Here is a 22,879-nt window from a genome sequence, read left to right on the forward strand (position 1 = left end):
ACAAGGAATAGAAATATCTGAAAAAGTGCTGAACAAAAAATCTTCAAAATCACAAGACCTTTCATTTGAAATCAAGAAAAATGGGGCTGACCCCTCATATTAGGGACTCAGAGGGGCCAGAAGTCTATAACTCTCTAATCATTTTTTTATTAAATATTATTTGGGCAAAAGTGTTCATCTGAACGATTTGCAACAATATATGATAAAATTTTTATCATATGTAACGTAATAAGGGGTCACAAGGGACCAAAATGTTATATTTTTATGCTTTATGTCTCGAAAAGGGTGAGTATTTTTATAAGCCTTATTGAACAAAAGATGTTCAGAATATCGTGATAAAAATGAGAAACATTAAATTTAATGAAGAAAAACTTAATGTCATTTTCTTTTAACGAATATTTCGGTCAAAATCACATCTCATCTTATCGAGAAATTCAACGGAAGACCTACTCGTTGCTCGCAACGAGATCTCATCTAGTTATGTCGCCCCGAACGAAGTCGGGGACGACATATTGATATTGTACGCATGTTTTTTTTATCTAGGCTGTTTCTCGGAGATGGCTGGGACAATCTCACTGAAACTTTCCTCAAAGGACGATCACTGTTTGTAGTTGTGCAGTGAGGTCGTTCAGTTCCAATATGTCTACCGTTGCCATGGAAACCTGTAAAAGGCGACGAATTTTGACGAATTTTGTCCGCGTGTGTTCTCTCTGGTCCCTTAAACGTTCGTCATGAAACTTTTCTTATTTTAATGATTAGTATCTGTAGTTGTGCGATTCGCATTTAAAATTTTCAAATAATCGATTATTGCCATGGAAACCAGGGGAAAGTTAAAATTCTTTAATTTCGATTTTCTCAATAACTACGCAAGCAATCGTTTTGAAACTTTCAATGTTTATTCCTTGCTATGTGTCAAAGTGATTTCTACTTTTAAAATAATTGTAATGAGTCGTTCACAGTTGCCATAGAAACGAAACAGAAAAAAGGGTTAAGATGTACACATGTGTTTTCCAAGGTCTAGGTCAAAGGGTCAAAGTTCTTCGTATTTAAAATAAAGGTTCTTTTCACAAGAATTACATATTTGAAATACGAAAGCCCTAGCTCTTACCGTTCAAAAGTTATGGCTAAGGTACTATGCTCAAGACGACCCCCCCCCCTTTGAAGCGCACAGCCAGGTAGAATACACAGATATAACATATACAACATACAAGTAACGTTTTAAAAGTTTCATTCATAAAACTCAGTTCCTGTCATGTGATATTTTGCCATCATTCATTCTCCTTCTGTTTTGTCTCTTGAATTTATAATTATTTTATTCTATCTATATAAAAAAAAAATAACGATTGTCAGCTGCATTTATTATCATTTCGCATTTTCTTGTATATCTATTACTTGTATATTATTCATTTCATTAGAAAGTGCAAGTATAAATAAGAAAATTCGTCATTTCCATAGTTGTTATTCATTCATAAATCCTTGGATCCGCTCCTGCGGGTGTGCGATCAGATTCCCTCTAAAAATGAAAGTGAAAGTAGGGAAATTTCAGAGTTCTCACTGGCGTTATAATACACAAAATAATTCGGCTGATCTTCTTAATAAATTACACTTGCCAAGCTTTTTTGGTAGGAAAGATACTGCCAATTTACAAGTATGAGGTTCAGTTCAGTACATCTGCCCAATTTCTTTTATGCAAGTCTGCAAATTAAAGAACTTGTAATTTTTTCCTGCACTACTTTCTTCTCCTTCTGATTCTAAAAATAATTAGTGGGATGTACCTAATTAAAGTCTTCCGTTTCCAACAGAAAGGACTGATACGACTGCATGGTTGTCCGAGCTTAGCTAATGGATCATTGTTTTAGTGTAGATAAAAATGAAAATCTTGTCCAGTACGGGGCGAAATATGCTATTGCTTGCAATAGCAGACTTTCTAGTTATTATTCTTTTTTTCCTTAACGATTTTGTGCAGAAGATTTCTCGGAGATGGGTTGATTGATTTGGTTCAAAATTTCAGAGGTAACGTGTCTTGATCTGAAGTTTGTACCGGCAAATCGATTTTGAAAAAATTACTTCCGATTGGAAGTTATCGCCCTTAGATCGAAATTTAGAGGACCTCCTTGTCCGTGAGTAAACTCAGAAACGGCTCAAGCTAGAGCGCTGAATTTTCAGGGATGATAGAGGACATGATGCCATGTTGCACAAATTTCAGGATGTCTTCCGGAAGTGCCCAGTATGTAAGCTCGGTACATGTGTATCTCCTTTGTTGTTTGACGAAATGCTATGAAATTTAAAACATAGTAATGCATTAGCATAGCCTGCAATATGAATTAATAAAATTCAAAAAATCACGCGCATGCACGTGTGCTGCAATCTGATTGGCTGAAACTTTAAATGTCTATATCTCCCTTGTGTTTTGACGAAATCCTTTGAAATTTAAAACTTACTAATGCTTTAGCATAGCGTGCAAAATGATATACCAAAAATTTCATGAAATCACGCGGATGCACGTGCGCTGCAATCTGATTGGCTTAAAATTTAAATGGCTGTAACTCCCTCGGTTTTCATCGAAACGGGATGGGATTTAGAACATAGATAGCAACAAGGGCCTCCTACAAGAAGGAATGGTCATCATGCACGTGCACGCACGTGCGTGCATTTGGAACGAGTGACATGAAAAATACACTTGAATGAGTGATTTTTATTACTTTTGAACTAAATGCTTTAACAAAGAGTATATTTAGATATATATAAAGTGTAGACAAGATGACATGATCATTACGCACATGCATTCATGTGCGCATGCGTACCATGCTAAAATTTACATATAATTCGTATCTATATCGGAAAACGTTGTAAAAGTCAAAAATGCACATAGGTTGTCTTGTTTTATAAGACTTACAGGGAACATGGCACGAAAAGGGAGTTGGGGAGCGCTTGGGGAACATCTGTAACGGTTCCCGTTACAATTAGTACTAGTTAAATATACTCTGTATACTGGGCGTAAAAATTCGCTCATTGCTTGGCTTTAAGGCAACGGAAACGAAAGCCGATTTATACGTAGTATATAGAGAGAACTCTCGTTCATATCAAACAATAGCAAGGTGAGTTGTTCGATTTAAAGACGGTAGAATATCAATTGAAGATGACCCCCTTTGGAGCGTCCAGTTTGTGCATTTGGCGAAAAAGAAATCGTTGTTGTTTAAAATACAACAGCTGATAATGCTAGATATACATCTGAGGAAATAGAAGACTTAACTAACATTGATTCCTCAGCAGTTTTTCGTATTTTAAAGGAAGACTTAAAGCTCAGGAAAGTCGGTGCTAGATGCACGGAAGATAAAAAGCACACCTGGGTAAAAATTGCCTCACAGTTACGAACAATTTATGAAGATATGTTACCAAAGGCGAATAAATGAGATTATAACTCCTGATAAAACATGGATATTTTTTTTTTGAACAGGAAACTAAGCTCAATAATAAAGTTTGGATCGGTGAAAATGACACAAGGCTTCAAATTGCACAAGGCTTTAATACTTCTCATATATAATTCTTGAAAACAGAATTTTCATTGGATACCAAGACCTTTGAACCTTAAAACCTTTGACCTTGGAGTTTAACCTACTTTAAAAATGCACCCTTTACCATAATTTTTGAAGGGTTGGGACTAGGGCATATATACTTTACACTTTAAATAATTGTGACAAGACCTTTCATTTGATATAAAAAACTTTGTCCTTAGACCTTGACCTTGGAGTTTGACCTACTGTTAGCAAAATTTAACCTTGACTATATCTTTTGAAAAGTAGGGGCTAGAACTTTCATATTTCACATGTGTAAACCATTGTGATAAGACCTTTCCTTGGATATCAAGAACCTTGACCATGGAGTTTGACCTACTTTTTACAAACTTCAACAAAGGCCATACCGTTTGAATGGTAAGGGCCAGTGTTTTCATACTTCCCATATGTAATCTTTCAGACCAATGACCATTGACTCTTTGACGTTGACCCGGAGTTTATCCTATCTTATAAGATGTTAACCTTGGTCATAAACAGGTGGTGATAGGTTTCTGTATTAAACATTTGTATTTCTTCTGAAAAGACCATTCTTTAGGTACCGACATATTTGATCTGCGTTTGAGAAAGGTTAAGCTTCGCTATGTTGCCTTACGGGGGCATCAGTGTTTCACAAAAATTTTGTTAAATATTGTCTTTGGTTTAACATGACATCACAACATGCAAGGGTAAATATTCAAGATTACCACAATTTATGTGATCAAGCAGTCGCAAGTAGGAAAACTATTTTGGAAATCTGAACCGAGGCTTCAGACGATGACAGATATTAAAAATAACCTTTTTATAAAATCAAATATTTTGGTCTAATAATTAGCTTTTAAAACAAATATAGCTTAAGCTTTTATTTAAGCTAAAGTATTTGAACTTTACAAGAACAAAAACTCATTATATTTTTATATTTATCTTGAATACAAAAGTCTGCTTGTGAAAGAAAAGAGACCAAAATGTATAATTTTTGTTCAGTTTCATTTCTATGATATCGGTAATTGGTTAATGATACAGTGGGAGTCCCTAGAGAAGTACTACTATGGGATCAGGAGGCCAAAGAGCGGTATGTGGAGTACGCTAAGAGAGGAACACAGACAGTCCACCACGCCCGGGGGATGATTGTAGGATGTGCTGGGGCGGGGAAAACCACGCTACTTAAACGTCTGCTCGGATGTACTGAAGAAGAGATTAAGGAAGTAAAATCTACTGAGGGCCTAGAGGTGCATGAGGAAATATTTGATATATATGAAGAAACAAGATCATTAAAAGGTAACAGTTATATTAATTCGTTTTTCTAAGTAAAAAGAAAAGACAAATGATTTTTGTTTCAATAAAACATACTTTTAGTTCACCTGAGCCGTATGCTCATGTGAGCTTTTCTGATCACATTTTGTCCGGCGTCCGCATGTCTGTCTAGCTGTCTGTCTGTACGTTTGTCTGTCTGAAAATTTTTCACAATTTAGACTTCTTCTCAAGAACCGCTGGGCCAATTTCGACCAAACTTGCAACAAAGCATTCCTGGTTAAAGAGGATTCATGTTTTTTAAATGAAGTGCCACGTACTCATTCAAGGGAAGATAATTGGGAATTTATGAAAATTCGGTGGCACAGTTTAAAAATCTTCTCAAAAAGAACCCAATATATTGGAAAATTCTTTAAAGATATTCTTCCCAAGAAAAACAAAGCCATAATTCATCATATTTATATGGAAACATCCTCAGGTAGGGTAGATTCAAGTTCAAATCATGACCCTGGGAGGTAGGGCTGGTCCACAATGACTGACCATAGTTTTACATAGAAACATATAGGAATTTAAAAAAAAAATGTCTTCTTCTCGAGAAAGACAAAGCCATAATTCAAAATATTTATATGGAAGCCTCATCAGTTTGTGTATATTCAAGTTTGTTCAAATCATGCCACCCCCCCCCCCCCCCCGGGGGGGGGGGGTTAGGTCAAAATGGCTGACAAAAGTTTTACATAGAAATAAAAAAAATTATTTTTTGCGAAATTAAAAAAATGATCTTCTACAAAAGATTGACAAAGCCAAAATTCAGCATATTTATATGGAACCATCCTCAGGTAGTGAAAATTCAAGTTTGTTCAAATCATGACACATTGGATGATAGGGCGGGACCAAAATAGTCTACCAAAGTTTTTCATAGAAATATATCTGATAGATTGTATATTGTTTAATGTCCCTCTTTAGAATTTTTCACTCGTATGGAGACGTCACCGTATGCCGGTGAAGGGCTTCAAATTTAGACCTATACTCGGCACTCAGGGCCATTGAGCAGTGAGGGTTCTTTATCATGCCAGCGCCAACCGTGACACGGAACCAACGTTTTTAAGGTCATATCTGAAAGACCCGAGACTTTCACTTCCATGGCCGAACGGTTGGCGAAGGAACAGACACTACCTTTGTTTACGTCTTAGGTATGACGCGGCGCCGCGAACGATAATCGAACCCGGGCCCGTAGAAATATAGAGGAAAAATCTTTAAAAATCTTCTTCTCAAGAATAGCAAAGCCATAATTTATAATATTTAAATGGAAGCATGCTCAGATAGTGTAGATTCAAGATTGTTAAAATCATGACTCCCCGGGGGTAGGGTAGGGCGAAAATGGCCGACCAAAGTTTTTCATAGAAATATATAGGAAAATTCTTTAAAAAATCTTCTTCTAAAGAATAGCAAATCCATGATTGGTCATGAGACTATTTTTGGATTTAAACTTTTCAATAATAAACCAAGTTCCACCTTTTCTTATTTCTATACCTTTCCCTTTTGACTTTTTGAAAACTTTAATGAAAACATTGACACTGTGAAAAACTTTGCGAAAACTTTTACACTTTGAAAAACTTTGACACTATCAAAAACTTTATCGTAAATTTAGACACTTTGTAAAACTTTATCAATAACTTTGATACTTTGAAAAATCTTTGACACTTTGGAAAACTGCATCGAAAACATTGACACTTTGAAAAACTTTATCAAAAACTTTAACACTTTGAAAATGTTTATCGAAACTTTGACACCTCGAAAAAAAGTTTATCACTTTGAAAAACTTTATCAAAAACTTTAACACTTTGAAAATGTTTATCGAAACTTTGACACCTCGAAAAAAATTTTATGGAGAACTTTTTACACTTTCCAATTTTTTTTTTAATTTAATCGAAAAATTGACACTTTGAAAACACTTAGCGAAAAGTGTGACACTTTAAACAACTTTAGCGAAAACTTATGCACTTTGAAAAACTTTATTGAAAACTTTGACACTTTGTAAAACTTTATCGAAAACTTTTTACAATTTCAAAAACTTTTTCGAATTTTTTTTACAGTTTCAAAAACTTTATCAAAAAACGTTGGCACTATGAAAAATATAATTGAAAAACTTTAACTCTTTCATGAAAAACTTTACCGAAAGCTTAAACATTTTGTAAAACTCTATCAAAATCTTTGATACTTTGTTAAACTTTAACTCGTTGAAAAACTTTATCGAAAACTTTGACACTTTGAAAAACTTTATGAAAAACTTTGACACTTTGAAAAACTTTATCGAATACTTTGACACTTTGAAAAACTATACCGAAACTTTAACACTTTGAAAAAGATTATCAAAAGCTTTTTACACTTTCAAACACTTGATCAAAATTTTTGACACTTTGAAATTAAATCGAAAAACTTTGACACTTTGGGAAAATCTTATGAAAACTTTATCAATTTGAAAAACTTTGGCAAAAACTTTGACACTTTGAAAAAAAATTATTAAAAAATTTGACACTTAGAATAAAAAATATCGAAAACTTTGACACGTTGAAAATCCTTGTCGAAAACTTTGACACTTTGAAAAACTTTGGCGAAAGCTTTCGCACTTTGAAAATCTGTATCGAAAACTTTGACACTTGCAAAACTTTGGTGAAAACTTTGACAGTTTGAAAATTTTTATCGAAATATCTAACAATTTGAAAAACTTTGGCTCAGACTTTGACACTTTAAAAAGTTTTGGTGAAAACTTTCGCACTTTGAAAAAACTTTATCGAAATCTTTGACAATTTGAAAAACTGAAACGAAAATTTTGACACTTTGATTTACTATAGTTAACTATAGTAAACTACAGTTAACTATATTTTTTGTGACGGATCTGTCTGCCTGTCCGTCAATCTGTCTAGCTTTTGAGCTGTCCGTGTGTCTTTTTGTCTGTCTAGCTGTTTTTCTGCTTTTTGTCCACAAAAACCTTGCCTTTAACTTATTACTGGTTGAAACTTGGATTTCATGTTTTCAAAGTGTATTCCTGTGACAAAACTTTTCTTTTGGTTCCACCAAAGTTGACCTCTTAACCTCAGTGTTTGAAACACTTTTACACCAAAATTCCAAACTTTGATATTGGCCATAACTTTTAAATGACTGGTTACATGTGGGATTATCACGCATCACATCATTATGTAATTTTTGGGACAAGAACTTCATTGGATACTAACAACTTTGACCTATTGTCCTTGACCTTTGAGATTGACATATTTTTGAGAAACTTTAATCTTGGTCATAACTTTTGAGCAGTGAAAAGTACTGTTTCAAACCTCACATATATAATCCTTCTGATTAGATCTCTCATTTGATACCAAGAGCTTAGATTTTTTGATATTGACCTTGTTCTTGGTAATTACTTTGAACAGTACGGACTATGACTTTCATACTTCTCAGTCATATGTAATCCTTTTGACGAGACCTTTCATTGGAAATCAACAACCATGACCCTTTGATTTTGACCTCGGAGTTTGAACTACTTTAAAATAAATCTTAATTTTGGCATTACCTTTCTAGGCTTAGGGCTACGGTTTTAATACTCCCCATATGTAATCTTTTTGACAAGGCCTTTCTTGAAATACCTTTACCCTTTGACCTTAACCCTGGAGTTTATAGTACCTTTTAAAACATTCTCTTGGTCATGAATTATTGCAAATGAATACTTTAGTGTTAAAACGATTATTCAGCAATTATAAGAAAAAAATACAGAGAATGCAATAGTTAATTATAATAATAGTTTATATTTATCAGAGGTTTTGGTAAATCATCAAACTTAATTTTCTTCTGCAAGACTAAATTTCCCGGTAAATGATTTAAATGTGTTCGTAACATGCCAACCATTTTTTTATTGATAGAATTTAAGATATATCAGTTTAGAATGTAGAAATACTAAACATCTGATGGTTCTTTCAGCAAAGAAAAGCAAGGACAACAATGCGAAAGGATTTACTACAAATGTTGACTCAAAGACTCTGACGTTCTTTGACTTTGGAGGACAGTGTGCGTACTACGCCTGTCACCAGATCTACCTGACCAGGAGAGCTTTCTATGTTGTGGTGGTGGACGCCTCTAAACGTCTTGACCAAAAGGTGGATAAGGCAGTGTGTGATCAAGATGGTAGTGTGTTCTCTGGATGGACCTATGGAGGTACAATGTAAACATTTATCAAAGAAACATTTTTATATGTCCTTTTCATTAGATACATAATCCCTGAAACGTTCTACTTTCCCACTTGAACGGTGAAAAAACGGTGAACGAATGAAGAGCGAACGGAAAGTGGACGATGTTTGAACAATGAAGGCATTTCGGTGAAAGATGGATGAAGGGTAAACGATGAGCAAACGCAGAACGCGAATGGAGCGCAAACGTGGTAATCGAACGGTGAACGTAAGATAAACGATTATTCGGAGTACCTCCGATTTAAAAAAAAATAGAACAACCAAATGAAATCTGTAGAAGTGCAGTGCACACTTCCTCATACATGTACATGTATAAAATCCTACTCATAATATCAAAATATTTATTCTTACAAGGAAAGGATCAAAAGCTATGTACATGTATGTTATACTAAATAAACCATTTATCAAACCTTCTGGTAAAAAAAGTGGGCTAGATATTTTGAAATAACTGATGTTCAATGAAAAACAATTTATACTCTTCCATTCCTCGTGACACAGGGTTGTTAATTACAAAAGTTTCAATACAGAGTTTATCATCATATTCTAACTACAAATAGTCTCCTGTATAAAATGGGTAAATCCGACACTAAGTATTGTACTTTTTGTAAAGATGAGGAGAAAACAATTTATCACTTACTCTGGAACTGTATGGTGTTCAGCAATTTTTTTTTTTAAAAATTCAAATGTTTATGTCAAGCTTAAGACATTGAATTGAATTTCAATGCAAAATCATTTATTTTTGTGAAAAAGACGAAAACGTAAATTCAGAATATTTCAACATTATGTTGATATTAATGAAACATTATATTTACAAAGTCCGTCGTTAGAGTATCTGTTCATCTATTCAATTTTTTTTTTTTTTTATTTACTTAATTGTTATTTTAAAGCTTTGAAATACACAGTAAAAGATGTTAAAAAATTTGACAGATTTTAACACTTTCTGGCAGAAATGGGTTGTAATATTTCAAATTATTTTATTTTCATTGAAATTATTTTCATAAGTTTTTTTATTTCTTTACAATTTCATTATGATGTTCCTTGTAAATCCCTCAAAACTGCACTGCACTATTTTTTTTCTTTACCCCCTCTCCGCCTGTCTTTTATATGGTAAGCTTAAAGAAAACTGAATATGTTTTAAGGCACAGTATGTAAAGATGGAACTTGCCTACCCCCTCTCTCTCTTATCTCTCTCTCTTTCCTTCCTTCTCTCTCTCTCTCTTCTACCTTCTCTCTCTCCTTCTCTCTCTCTCTTGATAAACTTTTACACTAATTTTGTATAAAAGTCAACTATAATTAATATTGTTTGATTTTGATTGTACATAAATATAGTCTCATAAGTTTGTAATGATGCTTGTAATATGTGTCAAAGTTACATTTAAAAAACCCTACCCGATATTATAAGACTTACATAATCCAATAAAATATACCTTTCGACGTATTAACCAACCGAAAGCTTGTACCGGGAACTACTTTGCCATCGAAGGTACCATACAATATCGTAGCAAATCCAACAATGTAAATTAACAACTGGAAAAAGAATACATAAAATGAAACTGACAAGTTTATTAACACCTTTAATATTTACAAAAGTTTCCTAGGTTGTACAATAATTACTGAAAGATGAAAAGAATAAGTATTGTAACCACCAACAATAGCGTAAACAAATATTATTCCGTTTAAGATTATTGATTATAATAAAGGACGACGTTTAGCTTCAAAATACATACTTGCTGATAAAAAAAAATGTAAGTTTATTGATTAATTGGTTAGTTGTATACTGTATTACGTCAAATTGAGAATTTTCCGTCATACAGAGACTTCACCGTATGCCAATGAAGGGCTTCAAATTTAGACCTAAACTCGGCACACAGGGTCATTGAACATTGATGGTTCTTTATCGTGCACCGCCTACCGTAACACGAGACCTACGTTTTTAAGGTCATATCCGTGACTTTCACTTCTAGTGCGAAAGCTTGACAAAGAAACAATCAATGCCTTTGTTTAGGTTTAAGGTGGAAATGTGGGCCTCCCAATCACGAAGCCAACATTCTAGCACTAGACTATTGTGACCCGTTAAAAATGTAGTGAAGCAAAACTGTAATCGAGATCAAATTATCCCTTCGTTTCTCTTTAGTTGCACTGACTTCCGGTTTCTTTGTTCCATTTGGTTCTTCGCAGGTCATGTGACCTGAAGTAATGTTTAAATACGGAGACAGTCGGGTTGATTTAGTTAGTCTGTACGGCTGTTTAGAAGACACGTCTACCGAAGGGTCAAACGTGGTAGGTACTGAAAGGGATACTTTATATAAGTCTTACGTGTCTGAAATAGACTTTCGAGACTTTGGTTGGTTATATAAATTTATATATAGTACCTTCATACACTGGTTTGACAGAATTTAAGAAGCGGATGCGCTTCAGTCCTTGAAAGGCGCGTGCTCCTGAGAAACAAAGGGTATATTGTACATATTTCTAATTAAAATTTGTGATTGAGAAATTAAATTGATTTATTCTTTAATTGTTCAGATAGAACCACCAAATATATGGAAATATTTAAGGCCAAACCCTTCAACTCCTAAATGGGGACGTTAAGCGAAAAATGAAAGATTGCATTTTGTTTAGAACATTATAATGAACATATTTTGTTCAATATTACTTATCAAAATATTTCCTACTTTCGAAATATAAAGCGCCAAAGATTTTATTATTTTGGCCCCTTGTGGGCCCCAAATTATGATATATACTACATTAAAATCATAATATACAGTTGTAGATTGTTGAGATAAACATTTTTGCTTCAGTAATGTGTAAGAAAATATTGACTGTTACAGAGTTATCTGTAAAAGACTTTTAGCCCATTTTGGCCCCTAATGTGATGAGTCAGCACTTTTTTCTTGAAATCATTTTAAAGATCTTCTCATTCTGCACAAATTTTGTCCAGTTTAATTAAACAAAATAATTATACTTTAAAACATATGATACAAAATGTCTCAAAAATTCACTCATGAATCGTTTCCTAGATTTCGACCCCTACCAAACTTCCATATTGGACCTTACTGAAAAATTTAAATCCAATGTGCAATTCAGCAATGTGTCGTCTATCATCGATGAAAATATCAGCTCTCTAGCTAATGTCGTTTTTGAGTTAACTTAAAGACAAAGAGACCCTCTAAAAATCACTAAAAGGGCGATAACTCACGACAGGAAGTGATGTTTTCAAAATTGAATCTGAGGTACAAATTTCAGATAGACATACACAAAGTCTGAAAATTTGAACAAAATCCATCAAGCCTCCTCCGAGAAATCTTCTGCACAAAAATTGTAAGAAAAAAAAGAAGAATAAAAGTGAAAAAGACACAATAGAATAATAGAAGGGTCTTCCGTTGGAAACGGAAGACCCTAATAATAACTAGATGAGATCTCGTTACGAGCAACGAGTAGGTCTTCCGTCCGATTTTTCGATAAGATGAGATATAATTTTGATTATGATCTTTGTAACAAAATAATGATATCAAGACCTCTCACTACTGGACGAAAAAAGTGCTGAGAATCCCAAATTTTACTGATAAAGTTTGATAATTACTGATAATGTGCTGTTGTTGCTGATAAATACTGATATTTACTGTTATTATTACTGTTGTTGCTGATATTTTTTGTTGTTTCTGATAAATACTGATAATTACTGTTGCCTTTTACTGTTGAGTCTGATAAATACTGATAAATACTGTTGAGGTACTGTCGTTGCTGAGAATTGCTGATAATTACTGTTGAGGTACTGTCGATGCTGAGATTTACTGATAATTACTGTGGTCATTGTTTTTAACCTGGTAATTGGTTTAAAATAAAACAACGGGCTATAAAAACCTTCAATTATTACTTTCTTTTACTTGAATTATCATGGCAAAATTTTCATATTTTATTAAATGTTCTGCTTATGGCAAAATTACATGACTGTATGTATGTATGCTGATCTCAATTTCTACATTTCGTTAACTTTGTGAAAATTTTGACAATAATCAAATGAATTATTAATAGAATGAATATATAGAAATAGAATTAATAAAAAAAAATTAACGGCAGAAAAAAAATGGAATTTTACTTTTGCATAAGATCATATTGAAAAATAAACTGTAAATAAAAAGAAAATTATGCTATCTTAAAAAAAAGATCCATCGCCGCCTTTCACGACTCCAAAAAATTATGTAGGGAGATCGGTGATCTTTTTTTTCAATAATAAGAAAAAAGTTCGTAATGGATGGGAAAAAAATCAGGATAAAAAAAAGTTTCCTGCAGGTTAATAAAGTTGGATTTGTTCCGTTTTCACTAGGTCAACTGGTCGAGTTTGGACAACATTTTGTTTTTGAAGGCCTTTTTTTTCTCGAAAACAATTATATTTATCTTGTTAAACCAGGCTGAAGCTAGCAGCCAATAACAGCAGCCACTAAGCGCGTAGAAGCTAGCAGCCAATAAGGAAATTCATCAAAGAACTGAGAGTACTCAGACGCAGTACTGTTTTTAATACGTTATTTTAGATAATTAATGGTTAATGATTAGAAAATTAATGCAACAATTAATTACATAATAAATCAGATACTCAGAGGCAGTGAGGCTCACCTGAACAATTTTTTTTTTCATTTTTAAAACCGAAAAATAAGAAATAAATTACTTTATAATTTTTATCCAATTGAACAAACAAGCACTAGGAAATGGTTAACTCCTTCAGGAAGAATTCCTTTTCAACTCCTTTAGGGACCACAAGAATATGACAGGGCCAATAAGCTAACCTGAAATTTGATTAATATATATAACGATTGTAAACAGAAATATGGCACAAGTGTAAACTAGGTTGAAGTATGTTTTGAACATTATTACTGGGACAACTTAATGAATCTATAAGACTGTAAATTACCACTATCAGTAATAAGTGGTGGTGGTGCCAGCAAGTGGTTCCAAAAGCATTTTCTATATTACAGGCAGGTATTATACCCATGATTTATAAAATGATCAACATTACTAGGGCAAGATAGAAAGGCCCAAGGATGATTATTTCCTGCTATCAGAAGGGGCTTTAGTGATACCACCAGGTGGTGCCAAGTGCATTGGTCATCTTCCAAGCAATTATTCATCATCAATTATTGGTGATTAAGTTATGGGTCTTAGGGAGAATCCCTTGACAACGTTTCAAAAGGTCCAAGGGACCGAAAAGGGCCAGTTATCTACTCTGAACTTTGGCTGTTTTGCATTTTATCCCAAAAACGCCATTAAAGATCAGCTATTACACGCCTAATCTTTGAAGTGTTCACCAAATAACTAATGGGGCAAGGTAGAGGGGGCCTAGGACTATCATTTGCCACTCTCAGAATGGGGCTGTAGTGGCACCACCAAGTGGTGCCAAGTGCGTGGGGCATATTTCCAGCATTCATATTTTATTCATTGTCGGCCTCCTGAGCAAACTAACACTGGGGGTAGTTAGGGGGCCTTAGGGGGTATCCCTTGACAGATTTCTGCAGGGTCCTAGGGACTGGAAGGGTCCAGTTAGCTAACCTGAACTTTGAGGTTTTTCATCATTGTACATTGGGAAACGGGAAAAGGGCAACTATTATACGCCTTATCCTTGAAGTGTTCATCAAATGATTATTGGGGCAAGGTAGAGGGGGCCTAGGACTATCATTTGCCACTCTCAGAATGGGGCTGTAGTGGCACCACCAAGTGGTGCCAAGTGCGTGGGGCATATTTCCAGCATTCATATTTTATTCATTGTCGGCCTCCTGAGCAAACTAACACTGGGGGTAGTTAGGGGGCCTTAGGGGGTATCCCTTGACAGATTTCTGCAGGGTCCTAGGGACTGGAAGGGTCCAGTTAGCTAACCTGAACTTTGAGGTTTTTCATCATTGTACATTGGGAAACGGGAAAAGGGCAACTATTATACGCCTTATCCTTGAAGTGTTCATCAAATGATTATTGGGGCAAGGTAGAGGGGGCCTAGGACTATCATTTGCCACTCTCAGAATGGGGCTGTAGTGGCACCACCAAGTGGTGCCAAGTGCGTGGGGCATATTTCCAGCATTCATATTTTATTCATTGTCGGCCTCCTGAGCAAACTAACACTGGGGGTAGTTAGGGGGCCTTAGGGGGTATCCCTTGACAGATTTCTGCAGGGTCCTAGGGACTGGAAGGGTCCAGTTAGCTAACCTGAACTTTGAGGTTTTTCATCATTGTACATTGGGAAACGGGAAAAGGGCAACTATTATACGCCTTATCCTTGAAGTGTTCATCAAATGATTATTGGGGCAAGGTAGAGGGGGCCTAGGACTATCATTTGCCACTCTCAGAATGGGGCTGTAGTGGCACCACCAAGTGGTGCCAAGTGCGTGGGGCATATTTCCAGCATTCATATTTTATTCATTGTCGGCCTCCTGAGCAAACTAACACTGGGGGTAGTTAGGGGGCCTTAGGGGGTATCCCTTGACAGATTTCTGCAGGGTCCTAGGGACTGGAAGGGTCCAGTTAGCTAACCTGAACTTTGAGGTTTTTCATCATTGTACATTGGGAAACGGGAAAAGGGCAACTATTATACGCCTTATCCTTGAAGTGTTCATCAAATGATTATTGGGGCAAGGTAGAGGGGGCCTAGGACTATCATTTGCCACTCTCAGAATGGGGCTGTAGTGGCACCACCAAGTGGTGCCAAGTGCGTGGGGCATATTTCCAGCATTCATATTTTATTCATTGTCGGCCTCCTGAGCAAACTAACACTGGGGGTAGTTAGGGGGCCTTAGGGGGTATCCCTTGACAGATTTCTGCAGGGTCCTAGGGACCGGAAGGGTCCAGTTAGCTAACCTGAACTTTGAGGTTTTTCATCATTGTACATTGGGAAACGGGAAAAGGGCAACTATTATACGCCTTATCCTTGAAGTGTTCATCAAATGATTATTGGGGCAAGGTAGAGGGGGCCTAGGACTATCATTTGCCACTCTCAGAATGGGGCTGTAGTGGCACCACCAAGTGGTGCCAAGTGCGTGGGGCATATTTCCAGCATTCATATTTTATTCATTGTCGGCCTCCTGAGCAAACTAACACTGGGGGTAGTTAGGGGGCCTTAGGGGGTATCCCTTGACAGATTTCTGCAGGGTCCTAGGGACTGGAAGGGTCCAGTTAGCTAACCTGAACTTTGAGGTTTTTCATCATTGTACATTGGGAAACGGGAAAAGGGCAACTATTATACGCCTTATCCTTGAAGTGTTCATCAAATGATTATTGGGGCAAGGTAGAGGGGGCCTAGGACTATCATTTGCCACTCTCAGAATGGGGCTGTAGTGGCACCACCAAGTGGTGCCAAGTGCGTGGGGCATATTTCCAGCATTCATATTTTATTCATTGTCGGCCTCCTGAGCAAACTAACACTGGGGGTAGTTAGGGGGCCTTAGGGGGTATCCCTTGACAGATTTCTGCAGGGTCCTAGGGACTGGAAGGGTCCAGTTAGCTAACCTGAACTTTGAGGTTTTTCATCATTGTACATTGGGAAACGGGAAAAGGGCAACTATTATACGCCTTATCCTTGAAGTGTTCATCAAATGATTATTGGGGCAAGGTAGAGGGGGCCTAGGACTATCATTTGCCACTCTCAGAATGGGGCTGTAGTGGCACCACCAAGTGGTGCCAAGTGCGTGGGGCATATTTCCAGCATTCATATTTTATTCATTGTCGGCCTCCTGAGCAAACTAACACTGGGGGTAGTTAGGGGGCCTTAGGGGGTATCCCTTGACAGATTTCTGCAGGGTCCTAGGGACTGGAAGGGTCCAGTTAGCTAACCTGAACTTTGAGGTTTTTCATCATTGTACATTGGGAAACGGGAAAAGGGCAACTATTATACGCCTTATCCTTGAAGTGTTCATCAAATGATTATTGGGGCAAGGTAGAGGGGGCCTAGGACTATCATTTGCCACTCTCAGAATGGGGCTGTAGTGGCACCACCAAGTGGTGCCAAGTGCGTGGGGCATATTTCCAGCATTCATATTTTATTCATTGTCGGCCTCCTGAGCAAACTAACACTGGGGGTAGTTAGGGGGCCTTAGGGGGTATCCCTTGACAGATTTCTGCAGGGTCCTAGGGACTGGAAGGGTCCAGTTAGCTAACCTGAACTTTGAGGTTTTTCATCATTGTACATTGGGAAACGGGAAAAGGGCAACTATTATACGCCTTATCCTTGAAGTGTTCATCAAATGATTATTGGGGCAAGGTAGAGGGGGCCTAGGACTATCATTTGCCACTCTCAGAATGGGGCTGTAGTGGCACCACCAAGTGGTGCCAAGTGCGTGGGGCATATTTCCAGCATTCATATTTTATTCATTGTCGGCCTCCTGAGCAAACTAACACTGGGGGTAGTTAGGGGGCCTTAGGGGGTATCCCTTGACAGATTTCTGCAGGGTCCTAGGGACTGGAAGGGTCCAGTTAGCTAACCTGAACTTTGAGGTTTTTCATCATTGTACATTGGGAAACGGGAAAAGGGCAACTATTATACGCCTTATCCTTGAAGTGTTCATCAAATGATTATTGGGGCAAGGTAGAGGGGGCCTAGGACTATCATTTGCCACTCTCAGAATGGGGCTGTAGTGGCACCACCAAGTGGTGCCAAGTGCGTGGGGCATATTTCCAGCATTCATATTTTATTCATTGTCGGCCTCCTGAGCAAACTAACACTGGGGGTAGTTAGGGGGCCTTAGGGGGTATCCCTTGACAGATTTCTGCAGGGTCCTAGGGACCGGAAGGGTCCAGTTAGCTAACCTGAACTTTGAGGTTTTTCATCATTGTACATTGGGAAACGGGAAAAGGGCAACTATTATACGCCTTATCCTTGAAGTGTTCATCAAATGATTATTGGGGCAAGGTAGAGGGGGCCTAGGACTATCATTTGCCACTCTCAGAATGGGGCTGTAGTGGCACCACCAAGTGGTGCCAAGTGCGTGGGGCATATTTCCAGCATTCATATTTTATTCATTGTCGGCCTCCTGAGCAAACTAACACTGGGGGTAGTTAGGGGGCCTTAGGGGGTATCCCTTGACAGATTTCTGCAGGGTCCTAGGGACTGGAAGGGTCCAGTTAGCTAACCTGAACTTTGAGGTTTTTCATCATTGTACATTGGGAAACGGGAAAAGGGCAACTATTATACGCCTTATCCTTGAAGTGTTCATCAAATGATTATTGGGGCAAGGTAGAGGGGGCCTAGGACTATCATTTGCCACTCTCAGAATGGGGCTGTAGTGGCACCACCAAGTGGTGCCAAGTGCGTGGGGCATATTTCCAGCATTCATATTTTATTCATTGTCGGCCTCCTGAGCAAACTAACACTGGGGGTAGTTAGGGGGCCTTAGGGGGTATCCCTTGACAGATTTCTGCAGGGTCCTAGGGACTGGAAGGGTCCAGTTAGCTAACCTGAACTTTGAGGTTTTTCATCATTGTACATTGGGAAACGGGAAAAGGGCAACTATTATACGCCTTATCCTTGAAGTGTTCATCAAATGATTATTGGGGCAAGGTAGAGGGGGCCTAGGACTATCATTTGCCACTCTCAGAATGGGGCTGTAGTGGCACCACCAAGTGGTGCCAAGTGCGTGGGGCATATTTCCAGCATTCATATTTTATTCATTGTCGGCCTCCTGAGCAAACTAACACTGGGGGTAGTTAGGGGGCCTTAGGGGGTATCCCTTGACAGATTTCTGCAGGGTCCTAGGGACTGGAAGGGTCCAGTTAGCTAACCTGAACTTTGAGGTTTTTCATCATTGTACATTGGGAAACGGGAAAAGGGCAACTATTATACGCCTTATCCTTGAAGTGTTCATCAAATGATTATTGGGGCAAGGTAGAGGGGGCCTAGGACTATCATTTGCCACTCTCAGAATGGGGCTGTAGTGGCACCACCAAGTGGTGCCAAGTGCGTGGGGCATATTTCCAGCATTCATATTTTATTCATTGTCGGCCTCCTGAGCAAACTAACACTGGGGGTAGTTAGGGGGCCTTAGGGGGTATCCCTTGACAGATTTCTGCAGGGTCCTAGGGACTGGAAGGGTCCAGTTAGCTAACCTGAACTTTGAGGTTTTTCATCATTGTACATTGGGAAACGGGAAAAGGGCAACTATTATACGCCTTATCCTTGAAGTGTTCATCAAATGATTATTGGGGCAAGGTAGAGGGGGCCTAGGACTATCATTTGCCACTCTCAGAATGGGGCTGTAGTGGCACCACCAAGTGGTGCCAAGTGCGTGGGGCATATTTCCAGCATTCATATTTTATTCATTGTCGGCCTCCTGAGCAAACTAACACTGGGGGTAGTTAGGGGGCCTTAGGGGGTATCCCTTGACAGATTTCTGCAGGGTCCTAGGGACCGGAAGGGTCCAGTTAGCTAACCTGAACTTTGAGGTTTTTCATCATTGTACATTGGGAAACGGGAAAAGGGCAACTATTATACGCCTTATCCTTGAAGTGTTCATCAAATGATTATTGGGGCAAGGTAGAGGGGGCCTAGGACTATCATTTGCCACTCTCAGAATGGGGCTGTAGTGGCACCACCAAGTGGTGCCAAGTGCGTGGGGCATATTTCCAGCATTCATATTTTATTCATTGTCGGCCTCCTGAGCAAACTAACACTGGGGGTAGTTAGGGGGCCTTAGGGGGTATCCCTTGACAGATTTCTGCAGGGTCCTAGGGACTGGAAGGGTCCAGTTAGCTAACCTGAACTTTGAGGTTTTTCATCATTGTACATTGGGAAACGGGAAAAGGGCAACTATTATACGCCTTATCCTTGAAGTGTTCATCAAATGATTATTGGGGCAAGGTAGAGGGGGCCTAGGACTATCATTTGCCACTCTCAGAATGGGGCTGTAGTGGCACCACCAAGTGGTGCCAAGTGCGTGGGGCATATTTCCAGCATTCATATTTTATTCATTGTCGGCCTCCTGAGCAAACTAACACTGGGGGTAGTTAGGGGGCCTTAGGGGGTATCCCTTGACAGATTTCTGCAGGGTCCTAGGGACTGGAAGGGTCCAGTTAGCTAACCTGAACTTTGAGGTTTTTCATCATTGTACATTGGGAAACGGGAAAAGGGCAACTATTATACGCCTTATCCTTGAAGTGTTCATCAAATGATTATTGGGGCAAGGTAGAGGGGGCCTAGGACTATCATTTGCCACTCTCAGAATGGGGCTGTAATGGCACCACCAAGTGGTGCCAAGTGCGTGGGGCATATTTCCAGCATTCATATTTTATTCATTGTCGGCCTCCTGAGCAAAGTAACACTGGGGGTAGTTAGGGGGCCTTAGGGAGTATCCCTTGACAGATTTCTGCAGGGTCCTAGGGACTGGAAGGGTCCAGTTAGCTAACCTGAACTTTGAGGTTTTTCATCATTGTACATTGGGAAACGGGAAAAGGGCAACTATTATTTTAAGTGTTCATCAAATATTATTGGGGCAATTTTTGCTTGACTAATTTGCCACTCTCAGAATGGGGCTTAACCAATGGTAGTTCAAGTGATTTTTTATTTATTGTCGGCCTTTGTAAACAAGACACTTAGGAACATTTAAGATTAAAAGCTAGGGACTGGAAGGGTTTTCTTTTTTATGCATAAGAATTTTTTTTTAAGTTTAAGGGCAAATATTATACGCCTTATTTGAAGTGTTCATCAAAATTATTAATTTTTTACTTAGAACACCAATGGGGCATATTTTTTTATTTTTTACGGCCTTAAACAAGTTAACCCAAGTTGGAACCTTGATTTTTTAAGGGTCCAGTTACAAAAATGAGGTTTTTCATCAGTATGGAAAAGGCATTTTTATTTTATGCATAAGATTTTTTTTTTTTTTAAACTTTAATGGGAAAGTGATTTTTTTTTGTAACAAATGTATACATTTTATATCCTAGGTTTACATATTATTAAAGACTTTTTCAAAGTTTTAACAAATCGAAATAATTTTTTTTGCAATTTTATTATACACCAATATATTTCTTTGCTTGTTCAACCCGGAAGAACTCTTGAAGTGTTTTCCCTTTAATACCGGCTGGGTGCAATTATTATTAAAATTTTTTTAAATATTTATAACCCAAGTGATTACAATGGAAAAGACAGGAACAATGATTAAAAGCATTCTCTTTTATTTTTGCATAAGATTTTTTTCATTTAATGGAAAATTTGCTTTTGTATAAATTTATATTAAAATTAAAAAAATTTTACATAAAAAAAATATTGACAAGCAAAAAAAATACAAGCAAAAAAAAACACACACACAAAAAAGCAAATGTCTATTTCCCAACACGAAAATCAACTCCCATTTCGGGGTGGGGGGGGGGGGGGGGGGGGGGGGGGGGGGGGTTAAGGTTCGAACTCCATTACAAAAAATTTTCTTCCAAACACCACCACTTTCCGCATATGTAACCTATACTAAGACGTATCAGTGGAAATCGGGGGGGGGGGGGGGGAGGGGGGCTAATCTTACGAAGATATGTTCAATGTCTATACTAAGTATATATTTGGAAAAAAAGTGGGGGGGGGGCTAAGCCCTCCTAGCCCCCCCCCCCCCCCCCCCCCCGGTTCCGATGCCTATGTTATTTAAAAATTCACATCATAAGTTTAACGTTTGAAAAATCTTATTACCTCTAAAAAGTGCAAAGTTTCGATGTTAAAAATATGAGTCCATCACAGAATCTTTATTATATATTGTCAGTTTGCACCTCATTATGCCCCCGTAAACTAAGTTTTTGGGGTATATAGTCTTTATCGTGTCCGTCCGTTTGCATCTCTGTCTGTTTGGTCATGAAAACTTTAATCTTGTCCTTAACTTTTGATTTAATGGGGCTATGACTTTCATATTTCACGTGTGTACTCCGTGTAACAAGACTTTTTCTTTTTGAACCACAAAATTTGACCTTTTGACCTTGGAGTTTGACCTACTTTTAAATTTTTTTAGCCTTGTCCATAACTGTTAAACGGTAAAGGCTAAAACTTCCATCCTTTACATACTCAGTATGTATTCTACGTGACAAGATCATATATTGGATACTAGTTACCTTGACCTTTGGACCTTGACCATGGAGATTTTTTATACTCATGAACAAGAAGCGTTTTTTGAAACACTTTGTGCCCAGCGGCAACAAAGTTAAAAAACATATTTCTAGTATATAGGTCACAGTCAAGGTCACAAAGAACTTGAATAGTGAAGCATGCATACTAAATATGATTTTTTTTATTTCTCACGGTTCCAAACGAGTTGTTTTTAGCATATAGGACACAGTCAAGGTCACAAGGTCATTGGCCTTGGTGGCATGTGAATGTGCTTCATTAGTGAAGTATATATTCCGAATATTGTCTCTATCTTTCTTCGTTCAAAAGTTATGGCGAAGGTTAAAATTGCCGAAAAAAACTGTATTTAGCGTATACACTGTAGGTCACAGTCAAGGTCACAAGGTCATTGGCCATGGTGGCATTTAAAAGAGCTTAACCAGTGGTGTATGCATACCAAATATAAAGTCTTTATCTCTTATGGTTCAAAATTTATGGCGAATGTAAAAGTTTGCAGAAAAAAATATTTTTAGCATATAGGTCACAGTCAAGGTCACAAGACTTTTGAACACTAAAGGCTAGTGATATCATACTTCACTTATGTAATCCTTCATTGGATACTATGAACTTTGACTCTTTGACCTTGCAGTTTGACCTACTTTTAAAAAGTAAACCTTAACCATTACTTTTGAAAGGTTAGACCAAGTGCTTTCATACTTTACATATTTAATTCTTGTGACAGGACCTTTCATTTGATAGCAAGACCTTTGACTTTGGAGTTTGACCTACTTTTT

At 37.5% G+C, this 22,879-nt stretch overlaps 1 protein-coding gene across 1 annotated transcript in view; it reads left to right on the forward strand.

The window, feature by feature from the left end:
- Positions 1–4,219: 4,219 nt before the first annotated feature.
- LOC134260467 (probable serine/threonine-protein kinase pats1) overlaps positions 4,220–22,879 on the forward strand; it is a gene marked incomplete at its 3' end in the record, with an annotated part of 33,672 nt that continues 15,012 nt past the window's right edge. Inside the window, exons 1-3 of the mRNA XM_062743017.1 lie at positions 4,220–4,286; positions 4,575–4,829; positions 8,775–9,008. Of these exons, the coding sequence (XP_062599001.1) occupies positions 4,220–4,286; positions 4,575–4,829; positions 8,775–9,008 (556 nt within the window). The remainder of the gene's footprint in view (positions 4,287–4,574; positions 4,830–8,774; positions 9,009–22,879) is intronic.

Source organism: Saccostrea cucullata, unplaced genomic scaffold (genome assembly GCF_032062105.1).
Source record: "Saccostrea cucullata isolate Sc308-1 unplaced genomic scaffold, CSIRO_AGI_Scuc_v1 ctg3015, whole genome shotgun sequence".
In the NCBI taxonomy this organism is placed as follows: Eukaryota; Metazoa; Mollusca; class Bivalvia; order Ostreida; family Ostreidae; genus Saccostrea; species Saccostrea cuccullata.